Genomic DNA, 12,199 nt, shown 5'->3' on the forward strand with positions numbered 1-12,199 from the left:
TATATATATATTCTCTAACAGCAACAACAAAATGAAGAGCGGAACGTTCTAATGCTTGGCTCCGCAGAAAACAGCTGCCTGCTCATGTTTCTGCATTCAATTTCGTGCAACCTGTTGCTCTGGCTAAGGAAGATACAGGAAGAAGACCTGACTCCACAGACAGGCATCTGGAAAGGGGAGGGCTTTAATAGGCTTTTCAGATAAATATGCATACTTTTCTCTTTTTTGCCACTATACCAGAACTCAAAAAGGTGCAGCTAATCTTAAAGTAAGGTGGAATCTAAAAACAAATCAGTGAATATTTGCTACTGTTACATTAAAACCACTGGTCTAGTTGACATTTTGAGGCATCTTCACCCACACTTGAATGTATGACATCACTGTATTTGGAAAACACTTTCGTATGTTGGCATACCTCATAGTGTTAAAAATCCCATTCACTGGGCTGGGGAGATAGCTTGGCAGTCTAAGCACCTGCCTGGTAAGTGCAAGGACCTGAGTTTGATCCCCAGTATACATGCCACACCAGCCCCAGGACCCCAGGTACACATGCCGGCCACTGAAACTGGACATAGTGGTGCCTGAAATCCCAGCACAGGGGAGGCTGAGACAGGAGGATCACTGTGAGTCTGAGCTGCGTAGCAAGACTCTGTATGAAATACATAAATAAATGATTTTTTTAAAAAAATTAAAAAACCCATTCACTGATATTTAAATATCATTTTAAAAATCTTAAAAGATTACAAAGCTTCAAGGTTGAAAATCTTCCAAAATTCTAGTTTTATGAAGCTTAAATCTTATCACTGGCAACAAATACCAGTCAAGTATTTTCTTTAAAAAAACTGGCTCAACTATCAACTTTAGAGAAAAGGTCTGCTCAATACCCAAGCCTGGACAGCCGCAGCCTGTTGGTCATTCTTTCAAGTAAAAATGATGCGTCCCATGGAGAGAAAAAACATTCTCTTAGGCTTTCACAGAGAGCAAATTGATCAAGCAATGGCCGTGACTCATCCTCATGGCTGACACTGACAAAGGATCTACAAAGTGCAGTACAGGGCTACAGGATAAATCCTGAGGGGACTTGACTGACCTTATCAGATACAAAAGTTACATTTCTTGTTATATAGGTCTTGCTTTATCCTGGTCTTAACCATCCAGCAGAAAAGTATAAAAACGAGGTATATAAAGTAAAGCTATATTAATACGATGAGCTGCAAAAGGCTCAAGTCAATAACTTCTGAGGATAACCCACTACTATAGTCTGCTGGACAGTGTTGGATTGTTTAGCTGAATTCAAACACCTATAATATTTAGATGCCAATAGAATATTCACCTCTGACAGGACTAAACAAAAAAAAGGGGATACAAAGGAAAGATCAGTTTGTATTTATATATACGAAATAGTTATGATAGACATACAGCTACTTTCGCTTAATTCAATGAGAAGAAAGAGGTGTACTAATAGTGTTTGGACAGGATATCCTGTCTGCTTCTTGTACTGTGGATAACCACTAAGAAGATAACAATGTACAATGTATTGATTATCGAAACTGTCCTATTAATCAGCTTTGAAACTCATTCATATTTGTTTCTCAATAAAATTAAAATAAATTAAAAATTAAAAAAAAATGATACGTCCCATGAACAATGGCAATGGGGTCACCCTGCCACTCAAATTCTCATATATTGTTTTTCCTCCAAACACCATATGTGGTTTATGGCATAAATGCTCTCACATAATTCCAATTTTGTTCCACAGAGTGCTAAAGGGACATACAGTCATGACCAGAGCCGCACACAAGGGCTGCACCGCATCCTCTGGGCCTTTCAAAAGGAAGCTGGTTGTTCAGGCTGAAGTTGTGTGGAGGTGAGGCAGACAGCAGCACCAGTGTACATGTCAAGCGGGGTGGGGGTGGGGATTTGATTTTATTTGTTATTTTATTTTCTATTTATTTTAAAAATCTTTTTATTGACTATTTGGTACAAGGTCTCCCTACACAGCTTGGACTGGAGTGATCTTCCTAGCTCAGCCTACCTGGAGCTGGGATTACAGGTGTGTGCTACCACGCCTGGTTTCAGTGGTGTGCCTGAGGGTGGGACATGCATTACTAGGGACTGACCTAGGGTCCTTGTGCTTACCAGGCAGGCACTAAGACAGCTGAGCTATCTCCCAACCCCTTTTATTTCTTTTTTAGACAGGGTCTCCCTATGCAGTTCAGGCTGGCCTTGAACTCACTTTGTAACCCATGCTGGTCTCAAACTCCCAATAATCCTCCTGCCTCAGGAGGGGGACATCTTAATTTCATTATGAAAAGAGTTTTCACCTGTGGCACCTCAGGGGTCCACAGATCACACAGCAAACTATGCTAGACAGTTTTAGTACAGTGCCCCAGTGTGGAACAGAAGGGCTGGAGCCTCATTCTCACAACTAGGGCTGACATGTCCCACCCAGCAATACAGCCCTGCAGCAGCCTCTGCCATAGCCGCAGCTGCTGCGGGGGTGGGGGAGGCCCAGCTCCGCTCACCAGGGTTGCCAGCTGGTCAAGCACCTCATTGATCTGCTGGCTGTATACAAGCCCAATGTGGGACTTCCCCATCAGGCGCCGGACCTTCTTCCGGATGTCGTTCTTATTCACCTGCAAAGCCGAGGGAGAGGCCTGAGATAGAGACCAGAAGAGGGACAGAACAAGCTTTCCCCCTACCCAGAAGTGAACCCTGAAAGGCCACATTGCTGGGCACCAGAACAGCTGAGAGGGCACACACTGCCCTCGTGGCAGGGCGGGAGCCTGGCTCTGAGCAGCAGCTCTGTGGGACTCGGGGCCTCACCTGCCCACCCCAAGCAACACCCCAGCATTGCCCAAGGGCTCCTCACAGAAACAGTGACTCAGAGTGGCGACAATGAGACTCAACTGCAGGCCAGGTGCCACCCGGGCTAAGGATCGTTACCTTGCCCAGCTGGGGTCAGCCAGTGCTGTGGGAATATGACAGAGTAGACAGAAAATGGAGCAAACTACGAGAGCCTGCAGGGCCTTCTCTGTGTTTAGCTGATGGTTTCGCACTTCCTGAGGCCAGGAGAGCAGCAGGAGAAACTCAGGGCTCCTTCTCAGAACAGCACGCTGGTCTGTCTGTCTGTCTGTCTGTCTGTCTGTCTGTCTGTCTGTCTGTGTCTATCTTTCCATCTTTCTCAGTGATACCGAGAGATGGAACCCGGGGGTGCCCTACCACTGAGCTCCATCTCCAGCCCTTTTTATTCATTGTTATTATTATTATTATTATTATTATTATTATATTATAATATTTTGTCTCTTTGAAACAGGGTCTCATTGTGCAGTTCAGGCTGGCCTTGAGCTCACTTTGTAGCCTGGGCTGGTCTTGAATTCCCAACAATCCCCCTGCCTCAGCTCACTGAGTGCTGGGGTAACAGGTATGCACCACAGCCACTGGCTTCAAAGCGACTCCCTTCTGCCCCCCGCTCCTGAGCTACATGTGCCTTTTCAGACTAAGACTCTTCTACCTGGCAACTTACTTCTTTCACAGCTGTAACCAAATCAAACAAGAACTCACCATTATTTTGATAATGGGAGTTCTTCTTTTTTTAAAAAAATATAATTTATATGCTTTTTAATGGCTTCTTTGTAACAAGTGTGAATAGACATTTGATGTTGGGAGCTCTTCTTACAGGAAATCCTGTATGATAAAGGGATGGTGCTGAAAAATTCTGAATGTTTTTCATTCAGAATGATGAATGAATGTTGAAAAATGTTCTAGGGTTTTAGAATCTACTACTCTAAGTAATAATATAATTATAACTTATTGGGTTCTTTGGGGAGCTCTATGACATTCTGAAACAACTTGTCAAAGAAAGCCCATATAAAGTTCAAAATAAATAGTATGAAATGATCATTTATCTTTCAGCTTCCATAACCAAAACCAGTCTGGCAACTGCAGCTAAAAGGACCTTGCACGGGCCAACAGAGGCCTTCGCCTCTGAGTCAGGAGGGGAGCTCCTGTAAGCTTCCCGAGCACCCCAGACTCAAGCAGGAGGAATAAGCCTCATCCTGCTGGCCTCGGCAGAGCCGGACATACAGAAACCCAGTGCGACCTTCATCAGCAGCATATAGGAGATGAGGTTGTGCAGCAGGGTGGCCAGCAGGCGGTCCTCGTCATCCTCCAGGCGCTTCCGGTCGTGGTCTCCCAGGGACAGGTACCTAAGCAAAAGACAGGCCTGAGCCAGGTGTCCCGTGCAGCCGCAGAGCCGTGTAAGCGTCCCAAGCTCCATACCTGTCAATCATTTCCTGGGGACCCTGGTCCATCCCCATCCCTTCTCTCTCCAACATCACAGCATCTAAGAACGCATCTTCCCAGAACTGCATCTGGTCCCATAATGTGGAACGCTCTTTGCCTAGGGAGAATAAAGTTCTTTTTAGGGGCTTACTTAACATTTGAAAAACACAGCTGCCCCATGGAAAGTGTAGACTTCAGATAAAAGGGAGTCATTCCAAATTCTAGGAAAAGGAAGCATCAACTTTTCTACCCCAGATCTAGTATTCCTGCCACCAGCCCCCGACACCTCCAAGGGAGGCCTGGTCCCTCCCAGCAGTAGCATGAGCACAGCACACAGAGAGAGGTGGTTACTTATAGAAAAGGTCTCCATAGCAGCATCCTCTAGCTGGTCCCACATTGATCCTTTGTCCCTTCCTGCCAGTTTGGAGCGGGAAGAATCATGGTAGCAAGAAAGGGAAGAAGGGAAGACAGAAAGACAGCGCTGTTGGTGAACACCAAAGTCCAGTCTCATCTAGTTCTCACCCACTGCTTGTTTAGACCTCATAGGTCATCTGCTTCAGATATAAAAATGCGATGTGTTGCTAGGAAGTTGGCTCAGTAGAATTACTGCTTGCCTGGCAAGTGCAAGGGCCTGAGTTCAATCCCCAGTTCCACAAAAAAACAAAGACAAAAACAAAAAATAAACAAACAAAAACAGGGGCCGGGGAGATAGCTCCGTAGAATAAGCGCTTGCCTGGCTAGCACAAGGGCCTGAGTTCAATCCCTGGTTCCGCCAAAAAAACCACAAAATGATGTATCTGACATCAGCACAGAGATTACAAAAGCCAAGCAGCTGCAGCTTGGCAGCTCCTTCTCCCCTGGCTGAACCCGGCTTCCTCAGTCAAGAGGCCTGCTGGGCCCACATCTTACCTAGGAGTCCCTCATAGAGATAGACCCGCTGGCTTACATCCTCGGAAGAGCGAACCGGGCTGCCTGCCAGCTTCTCCTTTGGCTTCAAGCTGTGGGCTTTACCCTAGAGAGACAGGGGCAGGTTGGTGACACGAGAGATGATGAAGAGACTAAGTAAACCAAGCACCTCGGTGCCAGGCTCCCAAGCCAGCCGCCACTCAGCAACTGTGCAGCCCTAGCCCCCTGCCGCCTGCCTCTGGGACCTGATGATGAGTCAGTATGACAATCCCGCCTCCAAACCCAAGCTAGCAAGTTTCTCCGTTGATTTATCTTTACTCCTTAGTCTCTGTACAGCATTTTCTTAAGACAAAGCAAAGCAAAATAAAACAAAAAAATACCACAGGCTGATTCTCTGCAGTAGTCTGACACAGTAGAAAAACAGGATTTGAAGTCAAAGTGAACCAGTTCAAATCCTGGCCTCCTATCAGCTTTGTGCTCTGGCCCAAAACTTAGCTTCTCTGAAAAAATTTTATTCATTTTACTCATTTATAAAAGAAAGGCTATAATCCCTACCTTACAAGCATAAGGCAAGGATTAACTTTTTTAAGGATTAATTTTTAATACTGAGGGCCGGCCAAATAGCTCGGTGGATTAAAGCACCTGCTTAGGCAGATGCAGGGGTTGGGAGTTTGATCCCTGAGCCTGCCATGCCGGCCCTACCCCGGGGGCGCACTGAGCCAGAGATTGAGACTGGTGGTGCATGCCTGTAATCCCAGTGCTTGGGAGGCTGTAAATAGGAGGCTCACTACGAGTCTGATCTACATAGTGAGACCCTGTAAACTCTGTATTAAATACAAAAAAAAATTTTTTTCATACTGATTTCATTACTTTTTGCAGGTGCTGGGGTAGAACCCTGGGCCTGGTGCATGCTAGGCAATCACTGTACAGCTGAGCTCATAAGGGTTAGACTGGGGGCCGGGGAGATGGCTCAGTGGAATAAGCGCTTCTCTGGCAAGCGCAAGGGCCTGAGTTCAATCCCTGGTTCCGCAAAAAAAAAAAAAAAAAAAAAAACCCAAAAGGTTAGACTGAAAAACACACAAAAAGCACTTAATGGTGCCTGGCACAGGGCTGGCAACTGAATTAAAGACATTAATTTCCGCTTTCCATTTCCTAGGGAGGCATATCACTACCTTCCTTGGCCATTTCTATTGATTCACACAAGACTTCACCTCAGGAAAAGGTAGGTGCTGCACTGTAGTGCCGTGCACTTGCAGGCCACGATCAGTGGAGAAGCCCCCGGTCAGGGATTACAGGGCTGAACCTAATTAGGGTGACTAAGAGCCAGTCTCCTGCATCACAGCCAATACCTGGCTCAGTGCACCATCTTGATTTAATCTACTTCTAGTTAAAAAAGCATTTCCTGAGCCAAGAAATTCAGGCAATTGCTCTCAGCAACTCAGCTGCCCAAAGCTCCCCTGCACGAGAGCAGTGAGACTGGGACCTGGAAGGCTTCTTGCAAGAGCAGCACTGGCTGGACGGTACTCCTCTCTACAGGCAGAGCAGACATGTGCCGGGGGAAAGAGATGCGCAGGCTGGAACCGCCCACGCTGACTCAGAGTCACCCTGACCCTCGCCCCGGTCCCAATCTTCCCTCTGGGGAAGGAAAATGTGTGCAGAAGGTTCTGGTCACCACTGTTAATAGATTTAATTCGTTTTATCTTCCATTCTCCCCACAGAACCAAGATAAGTTCCTGCGGCGAATACCCACTGTCCTCCCTGCCAACAGAGGCGAGTGGGTCAGAGCCTTGGCACAGCCACCTGCGCGCTGCAGGCCCACAGCAGCTGCCCAGCTACACTCACCCCAGCAGCAAGGGAACATCAGGTGGCTGCGGGAGAAGCTTCTGCTCCCTCAGGCTTTGCTCTCCACCCACCAGAAGAGAGCAGCTGCCTGCAAGCGGGATCATGTCCACGCCACCGCGTGCCTTTGCAATGGAATCTGGCACTTGTACGTCCCTTCCTAGTTTTTTTTTCGTTTGTTTTTGTTTTTGTATTTTTTAGGGAAGGGTCCACAGGGTGTTCAGGGCCTCACTACCAGATCAGACTCATAGTGATTCTGTTCACAGCCTCCCAGGTGCTGGGATTACAGGCACATGCTACCACGCTCAGTTCAGCTGCCATCTAAGCATGCCCGGGGGCGGGGCCAGCATGGCAGGCCCGGGGACGGAACCCCCAGCCCCTGCTTGCAGGCCCTAGGTATTTATTAATGAATGAAACATCACGTAACAGTTTGGAATGTGCTACAGTGAGACACTTTGCAAGCACTATCTGGACACAGTACAGACCAGACTAGAACTCAATTACAGTGGACCCTCAAATTAGGATGGCCTGACACACAAACAAGTTGGGTCATGACTGAAACTTTAGAAGTTTTAACTGACAACCAAAGCCTGTAGTTATAACGCGAATTCTGGCCGTGTGTGCTTCCAGATGGTCTCAGGTACAGAGTTAGCCTTACAGGGCTCTGGAAGGAGCACCACACCACCTTTTCCTGTATGGGGTTAACTGAGAAATCCTGGCCAGTGCCTCCCCAAGGACACTGAGATCTGCCTGTAGAGAGGAGAGATACTTTCAAGGCTGTGTAGAGGAGCCCGAGCCTCCGACTGACAACCGGGGTCACACCCAGCCCTCGGGAACACACTGGGCTCACAAGTCAAGGGGCCTCTGGAGTCCGCAGTTATAGGCAGCCTGGCACCTCCTAAGAGCTGCATGTGGCCCGGCACTGCTGGACAGCTACTGCTCCTACCACTGGGGACTGGACGCCCTTCTCCAATCACAGGGCCCTGATTTGCCCATAATTCAGAAGATCACACAGCCAAATGACTGTGCAGAAAGCCTTAAGACACATTTTCCATCCCTTTCTGCTTGTCTTATTTTCTTGCAGGGCTCAGAGTGGCATCCGGCGCCATCGACATGCTCAGCAAGTGCTCTACAACAGAGGTACATCCCGCCCCATCTTTTCCTTCTGTCTCTTAACTTCTCACTCTTCTCTAGCCCACGTCCCTCCCCCGTTGAAGAACCAGTCTTCCTGTGTCAGTAAATAAAGCTTACAAAGATGGCGCTTGTGGCAGAGTTGGTCTCAATTTCACTGTCAGACAAAGTGCCCCGAGAACTTGCCAGGTGGGCACTGCCCTCGACACCTGGTCCGTCACCTGCGTTGCTGCTCAGGTCACTGTCCGCACCGAGGGTCTCTCCAGAACTATTACTCACCTGGAAAGGGACGGGGTGGTCAGGGCCATGCCCAGGCGAGGCGGTTCTCTGCTACCCACAGCCCGGTGTGTCCAAGAGCCTTCCAGCGCCTTTCTAAGCCAGAGAGAGGCCCAGGACGGGTGCACAGCTCCGTCAGCACCATTCTATCCTGAGGCTGAGAACGGCCTCTGGAGAGAAGGAGCCCCTGCCTGGGGTCCGACCCCGCCCACCAATGCCAGTGTGGTGCCCCCTACCACGGTGCTAACTTCAGAATCCTGACTGGAGCTTCGGATCAGAACAGCTGGACTCACACTGATGATGGAGTCTTGATCAGTCCTCTGCAAGAAGACACGGTGTAGACACAGTAGGGAGTGTCACCTACTCCCAGCTGCCCTCCCCAGTACTGTCCCTTCCCGCTTCCCACGCCCACCCTTCGGATCCAGCCCTGAGACAGGTCATGAGTCATGTGTTCCTTTACTCAATAGCAAATAGTATACTATACACAATGAAAAAGAAAGAAAACTCATTAAACAAATACGAGCTCACTGTTAAAAGCACATAAAAGAATAAGGACGTAAAAACAAGCCACAAGTCACCAAGGAAAGTATATTTCCCTTCTATCTTTTCCAAGTACAACTTAAAAATAAAAACAGAGTCACAGTGCACATAGCTCACACTGCATCGTTCCACGTCACTAAATTTTTGAAAACACCTTTAATAGACACTGTTGTATTACCTCCATCTATGGTATTTAACCATTCCTCCATTACCAGGTATTTACGTTGTTTTGAAGCTTCTTTCACTTTTTCTTAACTTAAAAGTATTCTGAAGCTGGGTGTGATGTGTACACCTGTAATCCTAGCAATTGGGCAGCAGAGGTAGGAGGCTCACCGTGAGTTTGAGGGCAGCCTGGGCTACAAAGTGAGCTCAAGGTCAGCTTGAACTACACAGTAAGACCCTCTTTCAAAAAAATCAAAACCAAAACCCTGAGGGCTGGGCTGTGGCTTAGCAGCAGAGGGCTCAGGTAGCCTGTGTAAAGCCCTGAGTGTAAACCCTAGGGCCATTAAAGTACTCTGTGATAACAAATTTAATTTTCTCCTTTTGTTTTTTATTTCTGCAATACTAAGGGTTGAACTCAGGATCTTCACATTGAGCTACAACCTCAGGCTTTTTCATCTAGAGACATGGCATGTCGTGTCACTAAACTGCCCAGACTGGGCTCAAACTTGTGATTCTCCTATCTCAGCCTCCCAGAGTGTCAGGATGACAGCACTCTGATTTGTTCTCCTTTTTATTTTAGGACAGGTCTATAGGGTCTACAGGGTCCCACTGCACAGATTGGCCTCGTAGTGATCCTCCCGTTTACAGCCTCCCAAGTGCTGGGATTATGCACCATCATGCCCAGTCTCAGTTGCCGGCTCAGTGCGCACAGCAGGCCCTGGACTCGAACTCCGGGGCCCCTGCATCTGTCTAAGCAGGCGCTTTAATCTGCTGAGCTACTTGGCCAGCCCTACTCTGCTGATTTTCAACAAAGCTGTCACAAACCTGAGAAGCAGATGTCAGGCTCACACCGCTGTCGGCGCTGATCTGAGACTTTTTCTCTTCTGTCTCACCAAGGTCAAAGGTGGGTTTGATTACTTCCGGCCCTGAGAAGGGGAAGATTTTTGTCACTCAGCACACAGAGGCTGTGGCAACGGTAGCTGGAGAAGGGAGTAGGACAGCAGCACTGCCCTGTCCCAGTCACCTTTCCAGGGATATTACCCAGACCCAGTGGAGGAGGGACCCAGGTGCCTTAAGAACCAAACAGAACAAATGATAAGCCCTGGTCTCAGGGGACTCTGGACTCATCTTCTCAGCTGGAGAAGATGCTGAGTAAATCACCCTAGAACAGAAATATTCCACCGAAGCCCATGCATACTCCATGGCTTCCGGAGCCAGAGCCTCATTGAAGCTCAGGCCACCTAAGTCCCCAGGTCGTTAGCACTTCCCAGATAATCATGTTCAAAGGAGCTAGGAAAGGCTAGGCCCAAAGAGAAATGAAATGCCCGCCCCACATTCCCTATAACAGCTACACTGGACGAAAACCCTAACAACCACCCTTTTACCCCACCCCCACAATGGTATGACAGAAGGACAGGATGACAGGAAGCAGGAAAGCATGCCTAGGCAAGCCACCAGAGAGGTGGGCAGCTACAGACTCAACACAGAGGGACAGCAACCATCTCTGCCAACTATGCCCACAGGCCTCCTGGCGGTGGGGAGCGGTCAGCCAAAAGGGGTGCCGCAATCCGCAAAGCCTCCCCCACCAAGGTCTGGGGGATTTCTCCAAGACACCCTGTGTGCTGGGGCGGAGCAGGAAGCAGCCTACAAGCCGTACGCCTAGAAGTCATACACCACCTACCTGCTTTTAGGCCAAATACCCCCCAAGAGCAAATTTGGGGTGGGGCTCAGCAGGGAGACTGCCCCAACTGGACCTGGGGAGTTGGCAGGTATGGGAGACTTGGGGACAGGAAGGGGCATTTGTTCCTTACTCTGTTTTTCCAAAGCTTTTTGCTTTTTCACTTCCTGGTGCTTGTTCCACAATTCTACCCCAGATGCAATGCAAGCAGGAGAAAAAGGAGAGAGTCAGAGGCTGGTCACACGGGTGGAGGGGACACCCACCCACCCAAGTAGACTGTGTCTCGGGCACAGGATTACCAACCAAGAGATATGAAGTGTCTTCACAGGGCATGGGGGCAAGAACCACAACATCTAAGGCCTTCCCCCAACTCAGAACTAAAGATTCAAATTCTAAACCAGACCCCAACACAGCAGTAGAAATCATGGGAGGGCCTGCAGGAAGCTCTTCGCTCTGACCTTAGGAACTTGGTCCTAGACAGCCTGGACTTGGTGCTCAAGAGCACATGATGTAACGTAACATAACATAATGGAATGGAACGTGGGACCAGTTGGAACTCCCACCAGACCAAGCCTTCTGCTCAAGGAGCTGGGAACAGCAGTCCTGACACACACCAGGTGACAGAGATGACTGTCCCCTTCAGCCAAGCACTTTGGACTCAACGGCTGCACAGAGCTAGTTGACATCCCCATTTACTGCTCGCCAGAGAACAAGTCCTCCTCAGAACTAGTGCCTGCCCTACCAAGAGACCCACACTTAGCCAGCTGCTTGGGCATGTTTCCAGAAGAAGTGACAAAGAACACAGAATGGCTTAGACTAGCATCTCACAGGGCAAAGCAGAGAGGATTCCAACTGTAGTGATTCTGCTCCTAGAAGGGCCCTGAGTTTACTGGCAGGCCCTCCTCATTTCCTAGAAGAGACAGGGAACTGAGGGGACATGATTGGCCCAAACATTTCTAGTTGGGGGCAGGTACAGGACTACAACTCCCTGACCCCAAAAAGTGGAGGCCTCAAGTGGCAGCTCCCTTTCTAGAATGTTCTGTCAGGAGAGGAGAAAGCAGGGTCACCTGCCTCCAGAAAAATGCTGGCCAGAGAAACGGAGTGCCCTGGAAAGGGAACTGGTTCCTCATCACCATTTATGGGGCCATGAGGCAGGCAATGGCTAGTGGCTATGAGGAAGAGGCATCAGCTAAGTAGAGTGCCTGGGGACCCAGAAATCAGCAAAAGATGTACGTGGACAGCCTGCATGACTCTGGCCAAGGGGAGAGGAAGCCCAACCAAGGTGACTCCAGAGAGTGTAGAGAAACACAACCCAAGCATGCTGCTAATGGAGCCAGCAGAGAAAGGGCTAAGAGAAGAGCTGAAGTGGAGATCTCCAGCTCT

The 12,199-nt window shown here is 48.7% G+C and overlaps 1 protein-coding gene across 1 annotated transcript in view; it reads right to left on the bottom strand.

Moving 5' to 3' along the window:
• Madd (MAP kinase activating death domain) overlaps nucleotides 1-12,199 on the bottom strand; it is a 40,834-nt gene that overhangs the window by 10,349 nt on the left and 18,286 nt on the right. Inside the window, exons 21-29 of the mRNA XM_023710576.1 lie at nucleotides 10,950-11,003; nucleotides 9,964-10,064; nucleotides 8,673-8,756; nucleotides 8,281-8,439; nucleotides 5,194-5,296; nucleotides 4,636-4,698; nucleotides 4,282-4,402; nucleotides 4,103-4,208; nucleotides 2,449-2,636 (exon numbers count right to left, since the gene is read on the bottom strand). Of these exons, the coding sequence (XP_023566344.1) occupies nucleotides 2,449-2,636; nucleotides 4,103-4,208; nucleotides 4,282-4,402; nucleotides 4,636-4,698; nucleotides 5,194-5,296; nucleotides 8,281-8,439; nucleotides 8,673-8,756; nucleotides 9,964-10,064; nucleotides 10,950-11,003 (979 nt within the window). The remainder of the gene's footprint in view (nucleotides 1-2,448; nucleotides 2,637-4,102; nucleotides 4,209-4,281; nucleotides 4,403-4,635; nucleotides 4,699-5,193; nucleotides 5,297-8,280; nucleotides 8,440-8,672; nucleotides 8,757-9,963; nucleotides 10,065-10,949; nucleotides 11,004-12,199) is intronic.

This window comes from Octodon degus, unplaced genomic scaffold, assembly GCF_000260255.1.
Source record: "Octodon degus isolate 3935 unplaced genomic scaffold, OctDeg1.0 scaffold00018, whole genome shotgun sequence".
NCBI classification, from domain to species: Eukaryota; Metazoa; Chordata; class Mammalia; order Rodentia; family Octodontidae; genus Octodon; species Octodon degus.